Genomic DNA, 26031 nt, shown 5'->3' with positions numbered 1-26031 from the left:
CACGTCATTTCTTTTTGTGGAAAGCCAGTGCAGGCCTGAGCAGCGGTCATATTTTGTACAGCCATGCGGTACATCTAGTTTTACTAGTCATGGAATGGGAAACGTGACATTAACTGTTAACGGGGTTTCTGTGTTCATATATTTAATAAAGGGTGATTATTAAAATTAAGAACCCTGTTTTCTTTACTCATCTTATTTTTGTATTTGTATTTGCACTTGATTTTTTTGTTCAAATCTGCTATCTGCATGACTTTATTGGCAATAGGTTTAAGAGCTTTTCAGTTCTTCAGGAAACCTTCAGACAGTGTTTGGCTTCAGTTTAAAACCAGATAAACTTCACATGCTTGTCTTCCTTCACAAAAATTTGCCATAGATTGAGTACGCAAGAAGTAAAAATGCATGTGCCTTGTGTTTACCAGTATCCTTATGTTTGTTGGGTAAAAAAGAAAAACTATATAAACAAAGTAAAAATTAATTTGACTGATAACTACTACCCCCCCGCCCCCCGCCCCATAGATTCTATAGATATCGTGATATATCGTTATCGTGAAATCTTTTGGCCACAATAACCGTGGTGTGAAAAATCTAACATCGTGACAGCCCTATTTCGAATAAATGCTGTTCTTTTGAACTTATTCATTAAGTCATCTTGAAAAATATATCATGGTTTCCACAAATATTAAAGGTATAGTACACCCAAAAATGAAAATTAGCCCATGATTTACTCACCCTCACCCTTTGACTGACACTGACTAGATCTGTTTGAGCTGTGACCCTTTGGTTTAAAACAAAGGGTCTTTTCATTTGCCAAAAATAGTATTATTATTATTTTGTTATTAAAAAACAAACGAGCAAGCCCAGTCGAAGTGAGAAAAAGTAACGCAAAAGTAACAAAATGCTTTACTTTCCATTCAAAGTAACTAAGTAACTTTTAACGCAATATTGTAATGCATTACTTTTAAAAGTAACTTTACCCAACACTAGTCTTGAGTTTTCTGCCTGGAATGTTCATGTCACAATATTCCTTATTTAAATAAATCCCACCCAAGGCATATGCAATAAAGGGGCAAGGCCTAGTTGAGTTGAGTTAGTAGTGTGTTGAATCTTGCCGTTGTGGTAAGGGGCGTGACATTTCAGAAATGCGCTCGAAGCAGTTGACCAATCACAACACACTGGTCCAGCCAACCAATCAGAGAACACTGTGCTTTTCGGAAGAAGGAGCTTCATAGAGACAGGAACTAAACAGAGTGTTACTGACAGACTGGGAAGAGAGGTGCTGCAACAACGGTCATTTTTTGAAAAAACAAGAATTATTGCCTGTTCTATTTGACCCCAAAAACAAATCAAGTCTCTGTAAAAGGGCATAATATGTCCCCTTTTAAATGTGTTCTTTCTAAATAAACTTGCTTTAACTTTTGAAAGTGAGCATTTAGATAATTATTTACTGGTTCAGTGATTAAGGAGAAGATGGCAATGAAAATGTGGGACCTACATAAAAATAACTTTAATGCCACATATGACTGCTTAAGAAGAAATTGTCTTAGGAATAAGCAAGTTATGTCACATTAACTGGATGTCCTTACATCTACTTGTTTCATTGTTAATAATGGAAAGTCATTATTTTTCTCGTTGAGTCATCCAGGGTTAGTCATCCAACTTTCATCTGGCCTCACATGACCTCAGTGCAATCTCTTCTGTCCAATCACAGATGGAGGGGAGGGGAAATGGAGACGTGATCCAGTGCTATCCATCAATAGCTACGCATCAAGACGAGGGAGATGATGATGATGATGAAGATGATCAGATACATTATCTCAGTGGTGGAACCAAGCAGAAAACGTACGTGCAGAAAAATGATCACCAAATCAACAAAAAGCTCCAGTTTCAGCATACTACTGTTACAAAGCCTGACCTCGCAAATCTCAGCCCAAGGTGTGTACACATCTACAAATGCATGTATTTAAAAAACATTAAAAAATACAGCATTTTAACCCTCTGGGGTCTAAGGTGTTTTTGGGGTCCTTGAGATGTTTTGACATACCCTGACATTTGTGCTTTTTACAGTTGCTTATAAACATATTAATGGCAAAGGTGTTATTACACTATTTAGCACAAACACGGCTACTATAATATGTGAGCAACATGTATGTACATGTTTGTATTTTTGAGAGAATAATGTTTATGCATGGTTATTCAAAAAATAAAAATGCAAGTTCCTGAAATAAGGCCACAAAACACATACTAAATATGTGTCCACAAGACTTGTGACTAATGGAGTTTTTGCTTCAAATTGATCTGAAAATCATCCTGCCTAATCATTCACATAAAACAATGGATTGATTTACATTTTTAAGAAAACAATGACCCCCATAATGAGCCTTTCAGTCAGGTATGTCACTGAGAGGGAACTACTAGAAAGAATGTGAGGACAAAAGAAATATATATATACATATATATATATTTATATAAATATATATAACTTTTAATTTATTTAGAATGTAGTTAACAATATAATCCAAATATGACTTAAAATCAAAAGCACATTTTGAGTTTGAGTTGGAAACATCTTTTTTTGTCTTTTTCCACAAATTGTGTATGCATGCAAATTGTATAATATCCAAGGTAAACATTTCTAGTTATTGTGCAGTTAATTCTCATATTGTATTTCCAGAAAGTTTTGGAATAATATATCCTCTCCCCAAATGTGTCACTAATAAAAAAACAATAATAAATAATTTAATGAGAAGCTATTTTTGCTATTTTATTAAAAAGTTTTCACATGTAAATCAACAACAATTACAATTTCAACAATATTTTAAGTGTAATCTTTCTTTTTAAAAAGTATACATTTTATCATACATATTTTAAAGTTAAGGATTCATTAGTTTGAATATAGCCTACATTGGAACAAACACTATAATAACATCTTAGTTGATGACTTTATTTTTGACAAAACATACTATATATTTAACATATGAGCAGAAATTGGCAAACAAAAGCTTATTTGATGTGGCAGTAGTCTATTTTACAGTAAAAACTTTATAATCTATCCAAAACTAGTCAACGAAATGTTGTCTTTCATATTTCGTCTGTAACATATCGTTTTTATGATATATTAGGGCATATAAATGTTATTTTGCAGTTTAATACGTTGCTTATATAAAGACATTTTATTTAAACATATTTCAGTCGATTTTTACTCATCTCAGTATATCAATATAGTTTGGTAAGTGCGAGTGTGAATGAACGGCACAGATGCGCGCTGTTGTTTACTACAGCTGTAGTAAACAAAGGCGCACATCTGTGCAGTTCATTCATTCACACACAGACACGTGATTCATATTTAAACAGTCTTTTTGTGGTTTACAGACACTTGCATATCGCCATTAGAACAAAGCACTTAAGAATAAAGAACTTACTATTCACAGTCCTCAGCTGGATCCGTTGCTTCTCAAAGTGAAACTAAACCAGAATTTTCCAGGATTATTATTGATAGTATTATTCCTCACAGCATCGCAAGACGACATAAAGTACATGAATCGGACTAAACTTGATGAGTTTTATCGAGTTGATGTTGGCGTTCACAAGTTTGCGTGGATCGCCTCAGATCATTTGCATTTGAATAGCGCACGCTCTCCGTGGGCGTGATCACATTAGCAGATAATGAGCTGTAATGAGAACGACTGACATCTTTTCATACAGATTACATAAACAAAAAATATTTTTGAATTTAGATAATTCGTTTTGAATTAGATAATTTAAAAGTACACACTTAAATGATTATAAAGATATATAGCTCATGCCTGGGTGAACTGTATTCGCTGAGTTTTGTTTAAGTTTAGAGACGTGCTCCAGAAAAAAAGTTCACGGAGACGGAGAGGCAGAAAGCATACCCTGTTTATTTTCTTTATTTCACAAAAGCACAATGTTTTGTTTAGATTGTAAGTAGAGACATAAAAATAGACATTTTACTGTATGACCATAAATGACGGAGTATTTTAAGTCTATTTTGCTGCTATGTGAAAAAAAAATCTAGCAAAACGCGCCGACCCCAGAGGGTAAATAGACATTTGCTCATTGGTCCCTGAAAGACCTTGTGAAAATAGTAAAGTGGATTTATGTTTGTTTGTGTTCAGGGTTGTGGACGGCACAGAGGACAGTGATGGTACAGAAAGTTCCCACACGTTTATATTTTCCTCTGGTCATCAGCACACCGTCAGTGGTGCAACTAATACCACTGCCACCACAGCAGGTGTGTGAGTGAATGAGTGTGTGTATATGTGTGTGTACTGGCTGATGTTGTTGTTGCGGTGTCTTTCGTCTTAGATGCCAATATTGCAAGCTTGACCCACAATGAAGGATAACACCATTTCCAGTATTTGCTAATGCTTATCTTTTCACCTTAAAGAAATATGTCACCCAAAACTCGTGTTGTTTCAGATCTGACAATGTCCAAGCTGTTCTTTCCTTCTTAAATTTTATTCACGCTCAAGGATATTCATATTCGATCCTGTAAAATTGAAGACTTCTGCTTTCAGCTTTTTTTTCTTCGTTATTTCCGAGTTATTTCCATTTCTTTATCATTTTTAGACCTTGTTCATTTGATTCACTGTCTATATTCATATAAAAAAGCAGCTTAGACATTCTGCAAAATACCTTCTTTTTTTGTTTCATATGAGAAAGAAAATCATACCTGTTTTGAAAGACATGAGAGTGAGTAAATGGTGACAGAATTTTCATTTTTGGGGTGAACTCTTCCTTGAAGTCTTTGTAATGAGTTTTCACTGGATTTTCTGTCATTGTGAGGCAGTTGGACATAATTGTTTTTCCTGTGCAGATTTAGCAGCTAAATCGGAGGACACCAGAGGACAGCTTCGCTACCTTAACCAAGAGGTAAATGATTTTTCTATTTAATCTCTGGCAGTCATATTTTGTCTTTTTTCTTTTCTTTTTGCTGTGTAATTTAATGGTAGGTCTGCACTTAAATTTTATTTAGATAGTCTTCTCATGAACTGTGGGTTTTTAAGGCTGATAACCCTGCGCTAAATGTGAGTACTGACAGATCAAAACCAGCACAGCTCAGGTGAGCTCCTGGTGCCAGGTATGCACAAGCCATATGGCAGGCTGCTGTGAGAGAGGAGAAGGGGATGTTATTCATACACTAAAGGACATAAAACTCATTAGAAGAGGAAAGTGGGGCTGGCCCCATGATGGTGAATGAGAATTTTCCAACATTCCAGAGTCCCACAATGCCCTTGAACCCACGACATGTGGTTTCCCATGTATTGCACATATATATGATTCTGTGTAATTTATTGGCAGTTTGTAACAATGTTTATTTGTGATTTTATTTACACAGCTGCCTCAGGGTCAACAGGGTCAGAGAGTGAGGGGCAAAAAAACAACAACCTTTGTCCATTGTTAATGTTAGTTCATGTTAGTTCTTATTGATGCTATTATTATTAACCTTATTTGTATAGCCTATAAAAATTGGCTTTTTTAGAAATTTACATAAGCCAAAACGCTTTAAAAAGGCTTTAAAAGTATTGTTAGTTAATGCTAACTATTGTGTAGGATAGTGTTAATAGCTACACAACCTTATTAAAGTGTTCCAGGTGGGGTGGGGAATCTCTAGGCACCTCACGATTCGATTCGATTAAGATTCAGAGGTCAGCGTTGTGATGCTAAAACGATTATCGATGCATCTTTTTTGTGTGACTACTTGGTACTTTTAAAGCAAAGTATTTATAATGACCCATAAAGAATTTACTTCCAATACTTCCTATATTAATATTATTAATAAAACAAATGGAAGTGATTTGGCAAGTCAACTGTAAGGTTACATTTGCCAGCATATGTCCCAACATTGCAAAGAACCAACAGGAAAAGAATTGCGTGCCTGTACTAGCAGCATACTTGTAGTCAATGAAGACAAACATCAGCATATTCTGAATTTCTAACATAAAATAATAGACTTCTATCCAACATCCTCCTGTTATGTGCAATTAGCAATATAATCCTTCAGACAAAAAATAAATAAACATTTTGCTGTAGCAAAATCACAAACAGCTTTCATACAAAAATATAGAATTATGTACCAGCAGCTTTCATACAAAAATAATGCTTGTGGACTTACGCATATTCTGAATAATTAGTAACATACAAAGCTGCTCTTATACATGAATAAATAATAAAGAGTCTAAGATTTATGACTTGAAATTGTTGCTGTAGACCAGTGGTTTTCAGACTTTTTCAAGAGCGACCTTTTTTTTTTTTTTTTATTGACGCGACCCATAGGCCTATATATAGGCCTATTCTTAAGCCAAGCATACAGAATACAATGGGGCTAAAGGCGCATTAGACTTTATTCTCATTTAAAAGTGCTCTGTTGTGCACAGCTGGCACAAAAATTCAGCTCAGCACTTTTCTTAACAACTGCTTTTGATGCACATGCAGTGGCTTATCTGTGACGCGATCGCAACACAAAGTTGATTCTGCACTCTTTTGATCTAGCTAAAGCTACAGGGATGCTAATTAACCGGTTAACCATTAACCATTGTAAGAATTTTAACCAATTAATAGCCTACTATCGTTTGCTGTATGCTTAAAAAATACACTAAAAATATTCCACAACAAATCCTTTAAATTTAATGATATTCAGAACAGAACAAGAATGAAAAAAATATCTATAAACAAGCCAAAACGAAATAATTTAAAGCGAAAGTGAAAGTAAGCGACGTTGGTCTCACGTAACTCTCATTCGAATACATTTTTTTCCATATTCGCGATTTATTTGGATGCTAGACTATTATTTATTATAGGCTTCTAAAAAAAATGAAAATGATTATCCCCCCAAATTTTTTATATTTATTAGGCTTCAAAAAATATAACAACTTTTAATTTAAGTGAACTTAAAACAAACCTTACATAAACCCATTATAAATGTCATATTTACCTGTGCCTTTCCTGTCTAACAGGTATGAAATATACAGAAATTGAATAAGGTTATCAAAACATTCCGCACTGCATAAACTAAATATAGATAAATCCTTATTAAAGCTACAAGCATTCTTTAGTCAAGAGCAGTTAGTAATTTTCTGTTTTCTTTGTCCTTTGGTTAACTTTACTGACAGAGAGAATTAGCTGCCACTTTAGGACCAGCCGCTGCTGACGATTTTACGCATCCCATTCTCTCACTTCTCTTTACTTTCATTTAAGATTTTATTTAAATCATTTAAGACTGTTCTAGTGAGGATACTCGACAAAACGGACATTTTGGCATACATGTGTGTTGTTCGTTCTAGCGTGAAAGAGAACTTGATACTGGCGCGCTGTCTGTGCGATACTGGCGCGCGTCTATCTGTGGGTCGTGTGTAGGCCTGTGTGTGTGTCAGGAGGACATTCACTGACAGTGTGTTCTCTTTTGTCTTGTTGCGCATGAATGGTTTAAAAGCATTTGCATGAATAAGAGCGGGATCATATAACGATAGCTTATAACCTGTTGTTGTTTCTGGCGTTTCATCGCCTGTGCCGCAACCGCGATACCACGGAGGAGCAGGACCGAGCCTATGCCGATGCGCGCGTCCACGTCCAGGAACATCGCGTGCACACTATAAATAGCAAACGGGATTTTGGATTTTGAAAAGTGGGGGGGACATGTCCCCCCTGTCCCCATAGGAAATTACGCCCGTGTGCTTCTTTGTACTTCACTCATGTTCCAATATCGATCCCTCTTCAAAAAAATCACCCTCTTCACATGCGCAAAAATGTGCTTGGAAACATCACAGTGGAGCGGTGCTTATGCTGAATGGCACGAATTGTAGGCTACTGACTATTTAAACAGAGCAGTGTAATTTTTATGTTAGGTTGATTATTTTATTTTGATAATGAACCGGCTGCGATGTCGAGATTGCAATGCTGGAATATGTTGTGTGTGTGTGAGGCGCCGGCGCGATGGAATCATAAAAATATACTCCGTTATTTTGTTCATACAGGACATCATTCGAAACTGCATATTTATATTTGTGTACACTCGCAATAAAACACAACATTGTGCTTTTGTAAAATAAAGAAAACAAACAAACTGCCGTCTCGGTTTCCTTTCCGTGAACTTGTTTGTGAGGCGCCGCGCCTCACAGAAATGAACCAAACTCAGCAGCATGCTGTCAGTTTTTTCTTTCGTTTTATTAATCCATTAATTGTTTAAATAGCCATATTTCGCGTGTTTCTTTTATATAGCCCTATAGACTATGATTTTATGAAAACTAATTTTGTTTTTTAGTTTAATTATATTTTCCTTAAATCATCCTGGCGACCCATTTTTTAAGTGGGTCGCGACCCAGGGTTTGAAAACCGCTGCTGTAGACCACAACCAAAAACAGCTTATACAAAAGAAGTAAATGAACATCTGCTGAGAGCACAGTCAAAATGTAACTTTTTGTGACTGGCATTGCACTGATACACACTGTGACTGTGGAGGGCAGTACAGTAAACCTACGTATAACAGATCTGTTTACAGCATATTGATGTGAAAACTAAACAATACAGAAAGCAGCTCTCATAAAAAAAATACAAAATAGGTCACAATGAAATTGGCAATTTTCCATATGTTAGCTTTTAACACTAGGGGCCCTATCTTGCACCCAGCGCAATTGACTTTGTACACCGACGCATGTATCATTCCTATTTTGCACCCGCGCACAGCGGATTTTTCCCTCCACAGACGCACGTCGGTTAACTAAGAAATACACTTCCGCTCCGGGGGGCGGTTCAGCGCAAAGAGGAGGCGTGTTCCGGCGCAAACGTTCCCTCATGCTATTTTGCAGGTTTAGAAAACAATTCCGCCACTGACCAAAAAAAACTAGTTTAAAGTCAGTGGCGCGTTGCGCATGTTATTCATATGCTATTTTAAGGGCACATGCTTGGCCATAATCAATGTAGCGTGTGCACAACGCGCATACACTTTGATTCTCTCATCTACACAGAAGCAGCAGTTTTCATTTTTGCAAATCATACATTGTTATGATAGATAGATAGATAGATAGATAGATAGATAGATAGATAGATAGATAGATAGATCGTCACTTCTCTGTGTTTTACGGCCCTGGCGAGAACGTCGGTCTCCTCGGCTGTGAACCGCTCCTGGCGTGCGTCTGGCAAATCCACCATTATAATAGCAATCCGCTATAGAACAAGCGCACCTGCTCTTAACCCTCTGAGGTCTGAGCTGTTTTCTGGGCCCTGGAGGTGTTCTGACATGCTCTGACATTTCTGGTTATTTCTGTTACTTGTGACATTTTCATGGCTAAAGTCTAATTACACTGTATTCAGCACAAACTCTGCTACAATAATATATCAGCAGCATGTATGTAAAAGTTTGTAGTTTTGAGATAATGACATTTATGCGTGGTTTTTGAAAATACAAAAAAAAATTCTCACTGAAATAAGGCCATGAAACCCATACTGATTATTTCTTCACAAGACTTTTGAAAATTGTATGACGTAGCCTAGAATATTTGCTGCAAAACTATGTGAAAATCACCCTGACTGCTCATTCAGATAAGACAATATATTGATTTAAAAATTTTACGACGTGTTTTGTGTGAAAAAGCCTTATGCGAGAGCTCATTAATATGTAAGCTTTTCTCACCTGAGAAAGACAAAGAACCTCCCCTAACGGCCCTATTAGGAGCTATCAGGCCCCTATCATTCTGAGCAACCTTGCACAATACTGTAAATGAGGAGATTTAAAAAATAATGGCTTTTAAATTGTTTGGATTTATTTACAACACAACATAATCCAAAGATACACAACAAATGCCAAAAAAGCACTTCAAAGACAGAGACCTTTGTGCCATTCCTAAAAACATTGTACATACCTTTCATTTCCAAGATTTTCACTTTACCATGTTCACGTACTGAGACTCATGTGAATGTTGAAGTCCTCAGTGGCATCTGGGACCTGAAAAAAAAAAAAGTGAACATACTGATATCAAGAGAAAGGCCTGCACGATTTTGGAAATAAATATTAGATTTTTCTGGTTAAAATTGCTTTTTAAAATTCCTTTTTAAAATTCACAGAATACACACACACACACACGTTTCCAACGATATATAATATAATGAACACCAGGTTTGTTGTGCCTTGTAGGCATAAGGTATATGCGCAGTGCGGATAAAATAATAATAACAATAAATAACCTATAGCAGCCTATAAATCTTCCAAAAGAAGCTAGAGAAAAATATATTGATTATCATGTTACTTCAAATGTTTCCATCCGTTATGATGATATGAAATGAGATAATAATAAAAACATGAAGCCGTTTGGTGCGTTTTGCTTTCATCCAAAATATGATACATTCAAACGCGATCGCTTGCAAAATATGATACATTCAAACGCGATCGCTTGCAAAATATGATACATTCAAACGCGATCACTCTCAAATATAAAACATTATGGTTACCATAAACATATCTATGTTTGAGCAGATATCCACAAACACAGTAAACACGGGTCTAAATATTATAATATTCCCCATATATCTAGCAACAGTTCAGCTGCAACGTGACATTTATGCAACAATAACAAACTAGGCTATGTAAGAATTTCTTACCTTATCTTTCTTGTCTTCAAATCGCGTTCTTCTTCTTCTGAGGTAGCCTAAATCCAATGTAAGCTCAGGCACGTCTTTCAAACTCGACGAAAAGTGAAGTGAAGTGTTTTGTTGTTGAGGTAACGAGCGCGTTCGCGTTCCATGTGGAGATTTGCATGTGAATATCTTTTGCGCGAGTAGGCGTGGCCAAATTAACTGTAATGAGCAAGCGTTTGAGAAGCTGGACATCTTGTTGGTTTTATACAAATTACTTAAACAGAGAATATTTGTTTTCGTTTTGAATCCGATCATTTAAAAGTACACACTTAAATGTTTATAAAGGTATATGGCTCATAAATGTGTGACAAGTATTCGCTGAGTTTTGTTTCAGTTTATAGACGTGCTCAAGAAAAAAAAGTTCACCGCGACGGAGAGGCAGAACGCACACCCTGTTTATTTTCTTTATTTTACAAAAGCACAATGTTTTGATTTGATTGTAAGTAGACACATACAAAAGGAGAAATATCACAGATTCTTTTTTTATATTTCTTTTTTCTGTATGACCATAAATGATGGAGTAATTTAAGTTTATAGTGCTACAATGTGGAGAAAATCCGGCAAAACGCGTCGGCGCGTTTGTCGACCTCAGAGGGTTAAAGGGAATGTGAGATGTCGCTCTGATTGGTTTATTTCACGTTACGCCCAAACCACACCTATGAATAATGAAGCTACTTCAGACCAACCCATTTTAGATTTGCGTCGGGCGCAAGAGTCATTTATCCCGCCGGTATAATAGCAACAGTGCCCAAGACCCGCCCACAAAGTTACTTGCGTTTCGTGCTTGATACTTAAAATAGGGCCCTAGAAGTGCCATGACGGTCATTTTGACCGTTTTGAATTTTATATCTGCAAATATAAATAAATAAATAAATAAATAAATAAATAAAATCCTGCTGGTACCTGACTTTTCCTAAAAGTGTCTGTATTTTCATTTAAAATGTTTTTCATATAAATTACACATAAGGCAAAAAAACAAATGAACATATTTACCTATTTCGGCCATAGACGGTCATGAATTTCGCGGTATTATTATACATATACCAATATACACAACAATAAAATGTCATCATTTAAATGTAATGATATTCAGAACAGAACAAGAATAAAAAAATAACTATAAACAAGCCAAAATGAAATACTTTAAAGCGAAAGTGAAAGTAGCCTAAGCGGCATTAGGCTCACGTAACTCTCTAATTAGAATCAAAATGTTTCAACATTTGTGATGTATTTGGATGGTAAACTATTCTTTATTATAGGCTTTGTACTTCACTCACGTTCCAATATCGACGAAAAAAATCATCCTCTTCACATGCGCAAAATGGGACGAATTGTACTACTGACTATATAAACAGAGCAGTGGAATTTTTATATGTTAGGTTGACTATTTTATTATTATATTTTATTATGGCTATAATGAACAGGCTGCAATGTCAAGATTGCAATGCTAGAATATGGTGTGTGTGTGTGTGTGTGTGTGTGTAAGGCGCGGGCGCGATCGAACAGTGGAAACATGAAAACATAGGCTACTCCGTCATTTTGTTCAGGACATCTACGGATATTATTTATTTATAAATGTATAATTAAACTTGTTTAAATGTACAGTTTGGTGTTGTTTTGTTTTTAAAAGATATCCTAGTACAATAAATGCATTAATCTCTCAATTGGGTATTCATCATTAAAGATATAGAGTTTGGAATCTAGCGATCAAAATGACCGCTTGCGGCAGTTCTAGTAGTTATGGAATTCTGGCACTTCTAGTGTTAACGAAGAGGGTGCCGTTCGAATTTCGCGCTCAGCCATCATGCGTCTCTGTTATGCGCACGCCACAGACTGGCTGGGCACTGCACTTCCGCGCTTCAGAGTTCCACCTTTTGCGTTCCATCAATATTACGTTATTAGAGAAAAGAAAAAAACATTTAGAAAATCGATTTTTGACATTTGTGAATCAGTTCAGAATTGTCCACGTCCGCATCGCGATGCATCTAAGAATCGATTTTTTCCCCCACCTCTAGTTCCAGGTACATTTAACATACAATGCTTCCGTGGAGAGACTACCCTAGAATATCATGCAAATCAATTCCCAACTAATCTTAAACTATCTTTTTTTCACAGAATAGTAAGAAAGGCCCTCTTTGTTCTGATTCTGAAAGAAAACGCGTCGGGTGTCTACTGTTGCTATAGTAACAAACATATCTGATTGATAGATAAACCGTGCGCTCTTATTTCAGTGTTGTTGTTGTAGTTATTTTATTCAGTACATTCAGTTAAACAACATCAAGTTAAATTTAATTTATCGTTCATCAAATGCATTTGCTCTGTCCATGCACTAAATGCACGCCCTTGAATAAGCGGGGTTTTACTTCAACTGTTCAGGTAATGTCAATGGCAGGGGCGGTTTATTCATTAGGGCGATTGGGCGATGCACCACCAAAGTGCAAAAGCGACTTTTTCAATCACATTCACATTCAACCACAGAGTTATGATAGCTGTCACTGTTGTTCTGCCTCTGGATATAGTCCAATCAGAGTCAAGTCACGTTCTGTGGAGTACCGCCTCTTTTTGGGCAATTTAACTTTTGCAATTTTTTGGCCAAGAATCGCCCAGAGTGTTCCCATAGACTTCCATACAAAGATTTTTTTTTTTTTTCAAACTGCAGGCACTGCCATGCATTCTCTATGGGTTCCGGGAGGGCTCGCACTAACGTGCTTTCGTCATCATACGTAACCTTAACTTGTGCAGCGATTGGTGGAAACAAATATACCTCTATTAGACTGCAAGGTCTTCACTATGTTTGTTTTCATAGCCTAGGACAATATTGATCAGGATATAAAAAAAAAATATTTTTAATTAAATACAGATTTTTTTTTATTCAAATAGAAAAAAAATTAAATACTGAGATTATACCATACATCGCCATTTAGCCCAAAAATTCAGATTTTTTTGGCAATTGGCTATTGCCCAACCCTACCTTATGGCCAGAGCCAATCAGCATTATATGAGAACAGAACTGAGCTGGACAATGACATCACGGTTCTCTCCAGAGCGGCTATGTATATAAATGAACTAAATTAATAACTTTTTACAACAAAAATGAAACATCACAGAACTTACTTAAGCTGGACTTTGACGCTATTTTCTTCTGGAAACAAACTTTGTTGCATTATTTTCCTGTTATCTCTGTAAAGCTGCTTTGAAACAATCTGTATTGTAAAAAACGCTATATAAATAAATGCGACTTGACTTGACTTAACTTTGTGCCTGACAAAAGAAAAGTGAGAATGAAATACAACTATTTATTACGTTTGATAAATGACAAAGGGCAACGGTGTTTGTTTATAAACTGCAGCTTGGAAAAGATAACCGCGTTGCGCGTTAACATGCATTCATATGTATATGCATGTATGAAACGTGCACTTTCCAGCAAAACATCTGTGGGGACCAGTACAATATGGGCGTGATGGCACTCCTCATTATAGGCACACATACTTTTAAAACAAGACAATGATTATCTAGTCTCCAAGTCAGTTTAGTTACAACTCTGCAATAAAGCAAGATGGAAAGCAATGTATTGACATTGACTATTGGTTTATAGGCTATATTACATTTAAAATGTTGATTGGCTGGACATACTGGTCAATATGGATGCACATCCCTCAGTAAATAATAACCATCAAGTATCAAGTATTGCTTTTATCATTTAAAACACAGTGACATTCTATGGCAAGCCATTTTAGCTTTTATTTATTCACAATTCTTTCAGGTAGGAGGGCCCTTGCTCTGCTTATTCTGCTGAATTTTCCATTTTTAGCTAAGCAGTAATGATACATTATTATGACTGTTAGATCAGTGTCACTGTCAGGATTATTGCTGTCTCGATAGAGAGCTGTCATCTGCTTATGTGAATAGCAGTAGCTGTCCTAAGGAGAGCTCAAACATGGGTTGCTCAAAAATGTGTCAATGAGAGCTATGGATGGAAATAATTGCACACTATAAAAATTATTTGTCAACCAATCAGATTCAAGCATTCAACTGCCCCATAATATAAAATACAATAAGCTTTAATGAACCAACTCAATGTTCCTTCGTTGCTAGTTTTAAAGTGACGTTCTAGAATTAATAACAGAGGCTTGGGCTCAACTGTTAAACTCAATTTGAGATTTTAATCCATGGCAGAAGGAAGCAGTTTTTCTATATTTTCTATATTTTTCTATATAGTCTATATTTTTCCCCAGTGAAATATATTCTCATAATCCTTATCATTTATTTACAGTGCAGTTCTTACTGCATAAAAAGTACAGATCGGACCCTGACAGAGAACTGTAGTTCTGCTGAGTATTGGCATGGCTATAAATCCATGTGACAACCTACCGCCTTGATTGTCAGCCCACAGCTTTGACTTGAGGCTTTTGACAGGTAATGTCATGAGAGCAATGCCCTACTGCTGTGACTCTTCCTTATTTTTTCCTCTTTCTGTCTTTGTTTCTTGTATCTCACTGTGTATTTTTGACAGCTGGCCCCTCAGCAGGATTTTGTTGTAATCCATGCTTGATTCGGTCCGCCAAGTGGATGAGGGCTCTCTTCCTGTTGTCCCTTCCTGTTTGAAGCTGTTGTCTTGTATCTCCCCGCCTCTGATGGCATTTATGGATCATTACCCAATTACCCTCATTATTGGGTATTATCACTTGCTGGCACGATTCTGAGGGTGGCTGCCAAATCGGTGTCCTTCTGAATCTGGATCATCTGTGCTGTGTTCATTAATATTATTATTCTGAGCTAACCATAAGGACAGCGGATGTGTACAGAGGACAGACAGCACAAAAAAAAATACACAAAAAGAGTAATTATGGGAATCTGAATTGAATTTAGTGAGCTGTGGTACCTCATGATAACTCTAAGTGTTAGTGTTACATAAGTGTTAGTGCATTTCTAGAAAAATCAATTTGAGAAAACATAATGCTCAGTATGGTTGCTTTATAAATGGATGTTGCTTTTCAGGTATTAGACCTAATCAACTTTTTGATTGTATTTTAATTGGACTAGCCTGAAAAAATTATTATACAACATTGTTGTACATAAAGCCATTTTAAAAAGTTTGTTTGATTGTTGTAGTTCATGTAAATGTATATGTTCAAGTTTAAAATTTTCACCCAGATTCAGATCAGAACACCCAGATCTTCACCATGGACTTTAAGCAATGATCTTTCGGTGTTTGGTGTTTTTAGCCCCCAACGGCGCCTTCCAGGCAGCGAGGAGATGGGTAGGTTTAAGGTTGAGGTTAGGGTTAGCTGCCTGGAAGGAGCCACTGGGGGCTAAAAACACCATCGAGCTGATCTTTCTTAAGAGTAAACCCTAAAATAACTAAATGTCAATAAATCAACAACGAACAATGATGTCCCATGGGACCTAAATAAATAACACCTCTGTTTCACCTGAAAGCTGCTGGCTCAGACAATGATGGGTGGATGCAGAGGGACAACGAAAGGCCTTATAAGATCATACTGTTCTGTTGCTGTGGGAAACTGTTTTCATTTTTTTTTCTTGCTTGTTGCACCCTTTTTCAAAAATACTTGAGACCTTTATATGCTGGAATATAGATTACAAATGTTTAGAATTAAAGATTTTTGTTATCCAAGCATGACACACAAACTGTGTTGATAAGCAATTACACTTCATGTTAACAGCTTGTACATTTTGTGTCAATCCTATATACTTCATTTATTGTATTAATAGACTAACCAATATTTTTAATATTAATATAAATAAATAATCAAATAAATAAAAGTTTTCACCATGCATGTGAATGCATCAAATAAATTTTCATAAGGTTGCATTGTATAATATTTACTTTATAAATGGGTCAAATGTTTGCAGTGCATTCCAAGTATTATAAAATACTGGAATATCTTTTAATAATTTTTATTAAAAATAATTTAATTTTAGATTTTTGTGACTTCCCTTTCAAGTTTAATTAAAATTAATAAAATGACAATTAAACATTTAGTTTAATTAATTAGAAAAATATATTTTCACTAAAATATGTATTTCACTAAAATACAGTTTAGAAGAAAAAATATTTTTTTGTAATTGTTAAGAAATGTTAATTCCTCTGAATTAATGACATTAATACTAAAAATAGCACTAGCTTATGTCAGTGTATGTGTTCAGTATTGTGAAGAAAGAATCGTACTGTTAGAATAGGTTGAAGAAAGGGCTGAGTGTGAAAATATGGGCTTTTGTTTAAGTTAAAAAAAACTAAAAAACATCTAGGTTACATAAGTAACTCCGATTCCCTGTGAAGGGAACGCCACAAGGTGTGCCCAAGTGTATAAGAAGGGCACCTAAGAACACGTCATCAGATTCGAATTGTCTGAAGGAAGATGCGCAGACATGCCCGAAGCATGGCAACGTGATGCAACACATCGTTCCCTTCTCTTCTAATATAGAAATGTTAAGAAAGTCCCTAAAGCTTCTATGCTCAATTGGAATCTCAAACTAGCCTGAGCTATGCTCCAGGAGAGTCTAGATCTCTTAGAGCAGAGTCCATGACCCACATCTAACAATTTCCAACCGTAGACTTAAGCAATGAGAAGGAGCATAACCTTACTTAATATTCAGATCTGTAGAAGTTGACAGAAGTGTAACGAACAATCCACAACAAACTAGCACAGGCCAAAGAACTATGGGAGAATAAATAGGGAAGGAAATCAGCAGGGAGAGCAGGTGGGGCAAATCAACCAATAATCAGGTAACAAGAGGACGGGGGCCGCGGGGTCAAAACCAAAGACTGACAGAAGAGCATATGGCACACAGAAACAAACAAAAGCCATGTGCTCACACAAACACACAAGACAAGACAGATAAGCTCACAGCAAACAAACATGACCAAAGCCATGTGCTCACAAAAACACAAGACAAGACAAAAATGTAACCAATCGCACATGTTTCCGTTGAGTGTTTAGTCATCGCTGAAACGAAGAGTTTTGTTCAGTGCACATTCTCTCTTACTGAATTCTGACTGAAACTCGCGAATTCTCCCATTATAAACAACAACGTACAGATTCGATGTAAGAGATTCATGTCGCAGTGTAGTCCGTTTCCATGATTTAACAGGAGTTTTATGAGTGCTTAAACCCGCGCTACACCCAAGCTGCCTCACGATCGCTCCTGGCACTGCATATCTATAGCACGACTGCTTTTATTTGGCGTGCTCTTTATATGCAAAAGTAATCTTTTACGTACATCATTTATGTGTCTAAAGAGCACGCAAGCATGACCTTGTGAAGATTGGGCTCGATCGGTCACATTCTCTGCTCCCTTTCTGTATACAGTTTATTCCAGTTAATATAATTTATTCATCATGCTGATAAGATTATGTGTAGTCTTCATTTTCTAATGCGTAAAAAGCATTAATATAATTCATAAATGGTTCTTAGGTTGTTTTATCTATGTAGCCAGAATGATATGCAGTTTCCCAAAACACAAAAACATTTTTGTGTTGCCTATTCCTATTGTAGAAGTTTCAGTGGAATTGTATTTACTGAATGAGATTGATCTGTATTGGAAGCACAGTTGTTTTATTTACAGAACTACAGAATAGCCCTTACATTTTTCCCAAAGATTGTATTACTAGAAATAAATTATAGCTACAGAAAATGCTGTAAATGGCTGATTCAGGTGTTTAAAAAGCAAAAAGTGCTTCACGCTGGGTCTTCCTGCTTTTTCTCACTGGCACAATCACATCCCTGATTATGGGAAGTGCGCTAGATGGCATTTAAACTTTGTCGGCTGAAGACCCAAGTTTGGTTTTGAAGACGAAAAACGTACCAAGCACAATGTTATATCACAATTCTTGATTTTCAACACACACCACCTTCTGTGTGGTCTAATGCCAGTCAGAGCAGAAACGAAAGCTGATTCTCTCCGGTCGTGTTCATATGTAAATTGTGTGAGCTTATTTCATCCATTAGATCGAAAGAGCTGAAAAAGCCCATACATTTACCCGTCCATAGACCCTCCCCTCACAGAAATCAGGGCAGAAGTAGTTAAATTGGACAAAAGAGACAGATTAAACCACCAGGTGTAAACGGGAATGTGTCTCCCTCGTCTACATGTGATCGGTCAGCCAAAACCATCTTATTACCAGGTGTAAACAGGACCTAAAGATCAAATGTGACACCTGTTTATATGTGTTACAGGTGAGCTCTCTCGGACGGGAGGTTGCTGAGCTGGGACGAGTCATGCGGAGTCTTGCCTTTCTCATCGAATCCATGATGGCCTCTCCTCAAACACCAGGTGTCTGTACATCCACATTTACCTCGGGACATCCCTCTCCTCCTATCCCCTTCCAGGGCCAAGGTTCTTCCTGGGCCAGCCCGCCTTTTCCTTCGCCGATGCACCCTGGAATACATCCGGGAGGACTTGTATCCCTTCCACTCAGGCCACAAGAACTGCAGCTGGTCTGCCCCACCTCGTCTCTCAGTTCCTTTCCCATCACTCTTTCCACATCCCCCCATATGGACAGATTCAAAGAGCCTTTATTGGCCCTGTCTCCGCACAGTGCAGTCGCTCGGACCCGCTCGAAGAGCCTGGAGACGCCTCTTCTGCAACATCATCAACACATCTCACATGCCCCTGGAACTTTACCCAGAGCTGGACAGCCATTGCTGGGAGAACGGGAGGATCTCAGGTCCCTGGGTTTGTAGCAATCAACCTTTAAAACGGACAAGTTCCACTGGAATCTGCGTGTTGACCTGGACTCAGGAATGGACTGATAAGATAAGTGGTACACGCACTGCCAAAGCCATGGAGCAATGGTTCCTTCAAAGATATACGTGTTTACCATTTCAGTTTTTAAGATAATCTCTTTAACGGCATGTCTTTCAATACTAGAAACTAAAGGGATATCTCCAATCAGGAAAACTACACTAAAACAATTTGGTGTAGAAACAATTTTCAATCTATAATTGCTAGTAAATTTTGCAATTAATTACAAAGAAGCTGCAACTTACATATTTAATTAAATGTGAAGTAGAAATTCTTGTAAAACATACTCAATAATCTTTGTTTTATTTACAAATTTTTACAAAAATAAAATTTTTACAGTGTAATTTGAAGTTCCGACAGCAGACGGTTTACTAGAACCTGCTAAAACAAACGGTTTGTGATTAAGAGTCAACCAACATTTCATGTTCACTGCATTCATTATGTCCAAATACTGCTAATATTATGCCAAACTTCAGGGGCCAGATCCATAAACACAGCCACTGTCTTAAGAACTAGCCTGACCAGCTAACAGCTCATCAGTAGTAAGCAGGGTAATCAGTCTTGCTTTTCAGATTCAAATTAGATCTATCTACCTAACTTCTAAGACTTGTCTAAACAGTTAATACTGTCATCCACAGCCTCAAAGTTTTACTAAACTTTTAGTTTATCCTAACTATTGATACCTAAATAAAGTCCATCATTGGCATCAAAATGACTTGATCCTCTCATTTAGTCAGATTAGCCATGTATGGTGCAAAAATACAACGAATCTGCTTGTTTTAAAATGCTATATTTAACAAATTAACTAGTTGGTGGGTTGTCTGAACAATGAGTCAGTCTTAAGGAAACAATCATAATTTAAAATTGTCATGTTTGGTTTATTGGAGACTAATCCGACTAGTCATGCATATATGATAAGATGCTTAAAGAAACTGTCAACAATAAGATGACAGATATTCAATAAATAAACTAAATAACTAACATTTAATTGCACAAAACCACCATAGTCCTCACATAAAATGGACTACGCATTATAAAGGGAACATTGCTCACAGTGGGTGATCAGAAGTTTGACAGTAATTGTTTTGGAATTTATTGTGGAAGGTGGGGAATTCGTTACAGAAGCGGTGCTTTGATGGCTGTAGCGACACGGCTTTAAAGGGAATGAATTTGGAGACAAAAGTTCTTGGAGGGGTTTTTAAAGTGCTGGCTGTTAGACATTTAGCATGTTAAATCACAGCACAATGACAGCATGCTAAAAGCCTCTGAGAAGTCGCTTCCCCTTTCAAGTGCTAATGCTTAAGACAGAAACTGGTAAAACTTTGGTAAGGTTTGTTAAAATAAGTTAATGCATTTGGTATTATGAACTAACAATGAACAACTATTTTTACAGCATTAATCAGCATATTAATCAGCAGCACGTATTTGTTAATGTTAATTTATAAATATATTAATTTGTGTTAATTCATAATACATTAACTTATTTTTACAACTTATAATATTGAAAAACATTATAGGCGGCAACAATGTTAACTAAAACTAGTAAAATTGTTTTCATCAATTTAAATGAAGCTGAAATCAAATAAATATTGGATATAAAGGAAAAATTATCATTATAAAAGGAAAAATTCAACTTAAAATTAGAAATGCTGCCTTAACTAAATGAAATAAAAAACTTAAGCTTAAATGAAAATATAAAAATAAAAGCATATTTAAATTCATATAAAAAATAATATAAATTCAAAATATTAATAAATAATATAATACTAATCATCTAAAATAACAGAGGCTGGCAGATCACTGTCATTCACACAGAACCTCTCAAGAGGTTGCAGAAATCCAACCTTTTGAGATGCATTTTTTTTCTAAAGGGCAAGACGCGAGGGCAATGATCAAACACATCCATTGAACAACAATGGAAAAGTAGCGCACTGGAATGGAAAAGCGTGTTCTGTGTGAACACTAGTTTTACACTGGTTGTCGCTGCATCACATTGGTTGCTCGTTTGCATGAAGTAGGCAAAGAACCGAGCTCTTGCTGCTCATGCGACCAAAAATCGAATGACTTCAGGTCGCTTCAGATCACTTGCAGTGTAAAACTTTCTTAAACCTTCACCAACAGTGTCATTATCAACTTCATCAAGACCGATTGATTGTTTGCTTTACATTTAAACTCATATGAACCACAAAAGCTGGTTTTAAAGCATCATTCTGATGGTTTCCGGGATATCCCTTTAGCTTCTTTTTATTTGTTGTTTTTAATTGCATGACTTCTGAAGAGGGTGGAGATTATACCCTTGCAGTAGGTTGTAGAGACGCCATGTAGGGTTGTATAGTAGACACCATAGAAGAGGAGAAATCTTTCTTTTCTCCTCTGCTTGGCCCTCAGGGCAGGATGGAGGAACAGCAGGGACGAGTCTTACACGATGTTCGTACGCTGTATGCGAGTGCATGTTATTGACTATGCGTGCAAGTGCATTTGTGGGGGAAGCGGGGTTAGAATACTGTAGCCAAGTACTAAAGGGGCATTTATGACAGAGGTTTCTGAAGGAATGGTATCTGGGGCATGAGGGATGGGGGTGGGGTGGTCCAACGGTGGAGTTTATTATTAGTAGAAGTTGAATTGACATGGGGAAAGGGGGGTTTCTGTATGCTTGCTCTTTAGGACTGGTCTTGGGGGATTGGTTGCCGGTGGCAAAGTGGCCCCTGCTGTCAATCGTCTCTCTCTGGCACAGATGTGGTTTGTCTGCTTTGCCTGTCTGTCTCTCTTTCTGTCTTTCTCTGCTCACTTTTCTCCCATTTCACAGTCATAATCTGGGAACATATTGCAACCCTCTTACTCCTGTTTCCACCATTGACCTTACGTAGTCATTCATTTAAAGGGATAGTTCACCAATATATGAATATTGTCACAATTTACTCACTCTCATGTCCTTCTAAACCTGCATGACTTTCTTTCTTCGGTGGAACAATAAAAATTAATTCATTAATTTTAATAACATTTAAGATTTTATTTTCCATACATTGAAAACATACTCTCAAACTTTAAAAGACTTTCCAGATTATCCTAATTAAAGTTATGAACTAATAACCTTCCTTTCCACTTAATATTAAAATGTTATTTTTAATTAATTTTCATTAGTTTTCATCTCTATCTATTTTTCCTGGTTTCTGTTTATTATATTTATTATTTGTGGACATTTTTGTGTTATTTTAGTTTTGAAATCATAAAAATGTAAATGTGAATACAAATGTATTTTAGTTTAGTTTTCAATAGTCGTGCATTTTGGATCCGTTTCAGTTTGTTTATTTATTTGAGATCATTTTTGTTTTATTTGTTGTTTTAGTTAGCTTCGGAGTCATGAAAATGTGTTTTAGATCAATTTTCTTCTTTTTTCTTTTTTTATGTTAATAATTATGATATTGGTTTGATGTTAATGCCACCAAATTGTATTGTTTCTTAAGTTTCTCTTAACCAAACAAATGAAATTTAAGAAGAAAGTGAAGCGTTTCAAAAATATGCGGTTTGTGTAAAAAAGAAAGTCTACATAATTTGGAACATGTGAGCGAATAGATGATATCAGAATATTTATTTTGTGGTGAACTGTCCACTTAACTGTTCGACTCTCATTCTATATGCATTCTGGATGTTTTATACAGTCTCTTTTACTCTGTTATTGGAAAACTGCATGTCAGACTTTAAAGGGTGACTGATATAGCCAATACTGTATTTATTCTACTTGACGTTTCAGGTATAATATCATGACATTTTTTAACCTTTTTAAAAGTGTTTATTATATAATATATCATCTGAGCCGACCCCCATCACTGCCTTGAGTCATCTTGATATTTCCTCCCACAATTCTAGACAGACTGTGTCTTCTTGCCCCTTCTTACAGAACTCCTCCTCTCCATCCATCCGACAGTCACAGGAAGGCGATATGCCAAGCTTGAGCAAGGGGGTTTACATTTTTATATTTCCATGAATGTATCTCAATTAAAGGTGTATTTTTGTACCTCTAAAAACAGAGGAAAGCTTCTGGAATCGTGAAAAGACTGCTGGGAACGGGTGCGATATGTTTGGCTATTGGAAGAATTGTGGAAAACATTCTAATGCAACAATCGATCGAATCAAATCGATCAAACGCTCGATGGCTTTGTGAAACTCTCCTCTCTCCAATACTACTGGGAATGTAATCACGTTATTTAAATTCTTTTTGTTTTGATATTATTAGAGAAAAACCTGTAATGCAAATAAATGACTAGCTATTGGACTAACGCAGATATATTGTGCATGTTTCCTACTCTTGTTCTGACACAAATGTATATCATCAGAGAGGCTGACGTAAAGTTCAAATCAGTGCCTCATTTTTCAAAGGTAATGTTGAACATTTGCCAATAAGCTAACATAAAACATAATATTGAATAGTCAGGAATAATGTTATAAGAATAATGCCATTCTTATAAATTATAATAAACACTAATATATTAATAAAATGTAAATATTTATAAGCTGATCCGTCCATATACATTTAGTTTTTTTAAAGTTTTATTTTTCTATTCAGTCATCATCAGCAGTGTTAGACCATGCCAACAAAAATGTATGGAATTCAAGTTGATTTGTCAAACCGTTCTCAAATAACACGAGAACGAATTCGACAAAGTGCCCGCCAAAATGAACGTGAGGCTATATCACCGCAACGCCTTAGCGTATTCTGAGCAAACTTTCTCTGCTGTGTTTTATGACAACCATGACCTGAGGCCACATGCACAGTTTCGGTGCAGTGCCACTTAGTGGTCAGGAGATATGAAACGGCTTGGCCAAAAAACACAAAAATGGCGTCGTTAGATTCGGTTCAGCATGCCGAGTTGAACGATACCCAATTTTCCTATATTGGCCATTTTAGGCGTCGGCCATTTTAATTTGTTTTCTTTCTTAAAATGCTATATTTTACGAACGCGTTGATGTATCATTGTGAAACTCAGTATGTGTCTTCGGCAAAATTCGGGGCAGTGTCACCTTGTGTCAAAAGTTATAATCAAATTTCCAAAAATGCTAATAGCTTTTGATTAAATTAGTCTATTATAATGATCTATGATTATAATATCTGGTCTTATTAAATTCCTTGGGTCATGCCGAGAACATAGATACCAATTTTTCCATAGTCAGCCAAACAACCATTAAATTAAATTACTAGTGAATGTAGTCATGCCATTTTGCCTAAAATCATCTTAAAATATATTGAATTGCTCATTGTTGCAGTTGGTCTGATAATTCCAGCCATGTAGGCGTGACTTATCGTGTTCTTTGTGCTTGGCCCCGATAATTGCTGCTTGCAGCTATATTTTAATTTGAAATTACTTGATGGGTTCAGTTTTTTTATCCTTTGTTGATATAATTCCTATGGGGAGCTTCTTGGTGTTTGGTGTTTTAAGCCCCCAACGGCGCCTTCCAGGCAGCGAGGGGATGGGTAGGTTTAAGGTTGAGGGTAGGGTTAGCTGCCTCTAAGGAGCCATTGGGGGCTTAAAACACCATCGAGCAATTTTCTTTCAAAAAGATTTCTATTTAAATAGCCAATCAGCCTTAGTTACAAAGCCATAAAGTGTAAACATTAGCAGAATTGTGTGGGGAAAAGGTCCATTGTCTATTGCCAATAGTGTAGTGATAAATGAAGCACAGGTCACACAGAAGTCACTTTCAAACCAAACAGCTGTCTGTTGGTCATCATGGCGAATTCACATGACTATAATGAACCCCATGCAAAAACCATTTGCGAATTTTTTGTCATCATGCAGAATTCCCAATCGCTGTGGATTCCATACTGTAATGACTGGATTTTGCCCACAAAAAATTCGCCAAACAACAGTAAATGTGATCTATTGCAGGGAAGGGACATTCTCATAAAGCGCATCTGATTGGACAGACATCTGTGCAGTGCAGGATGAGTCATCAATATTTTTGGGTCGCTTTCCCAGAAGAGAAATAATGAAATTATGAGCATGTATATCTGCTAAAAGAACATTAAATTGCCTTAAGACTAACACATATGGATTAAAAGCCACAAAAATCCCATTTTGAATTCATCTTTAACAATGGAGAGAGATAAAAAAAAGATAAAATATTCAAAGGCATCAAACGTTTATAATTCAACATTTCTCCTGTCTCCCATACTTTATGTGCTTTGCTGAGTATCGAACTGTTATGGTTAGAGTATGTTTGAATGTTTGCGTGTGTGCACTTGCCAACGTGTGACAGATGTCTTGAATGCAAGCGTCAGGGAACGCAGACTCGCACGCATGCCAGACGCCACCATTGTGTGCCTTTCTGTCGCCACCGCCACGGTTCATCTGAGGAGAATACCACATGTTGACAGGTCTCCATGGTTACTGGAACAACTGTAAACTGAAACAAATGGAGAAGAGATGAGGTAAGGTAGGTCAGAGAGATGGAAAGAGATGGACAGAGAGTGAGAAAATAACGGGGAAAAGGAAATTGGGTGATGCAAGAGACAAGAAAGAGGATACTGATTGTTGTAGACAGGCGATTGTTGCAGGTATTTTGGCAATTTTGAACACATACATTAGTGCTCAAATTAAAAAAAAATTTTTTTTATTG

At 36.5% G+C, this 26031-nt stretch overlaps 1 protein-coding gene and 1 long non-coding RNA gene across 4 annotated transcripts in view; one reads left to right on the top strand and one right to left on the bottom strand.

Moving 5' to 3' along the window:
• Positions 1–23699, top strand: part of kcnh8 (potassium voltage-gated channel, subfamily H (eag-related), member 8) — a 79280-nt gene extending 55581 nt beyond the window's left edge. For all 3 annotated transcript variants that reach the window (XM_084131902.1, XM_084131901.1, XM_084131900.1), the window contains 4 exons: positions 1709–1932; positions 4137–4252; positions 4838–4893; positions 18849–23699. In XM_084131902.1, the coding sequence (XP_083988028.1) occupies positions 1709–1932; positions 4137–4252; positions 4838–4893; positions 18849–19355 (903 nt within the window). In that variant the 3' untranslated portion in view covers positions 19356–23699. The remainder of the gene's footprint in view (positions 1–1708; positions 1933–4136; positions 4253–4837; positions 4894–18848) is intronic.
• LOC311094136 overlaps positions 9219–26031 on the bottom strand; it is a 683555-nt gene continuing 666742 nt past the window's right edge. Inside the window, exon 3 of the long non-coding RNA XR_014608572.1 lies at positions 9219–9961. This is a non-coding gene — a long non-coding RNA (uncharacterized lncRNA). The remainder of the gene's footprint in view (positions 9962–26031) is intronic.

This window comes from Abramis brama, assembly GCF_963993115.1.
Source record: "Abramis brama genome assembly, chromosome: 12".
Taxonomy (NCBI): domain Eukaryota; kingdom Metazoa; phylum Chordata; class Actinopteri; order Cypriniformes; family Leuciscidae; genus Abramis; species Abramis brama.
The sequence above is the reverse complement of the archived record's forward strand: the minus strand, read 5'-3'. Positions and strand labels throughout refer to the sequence as shown.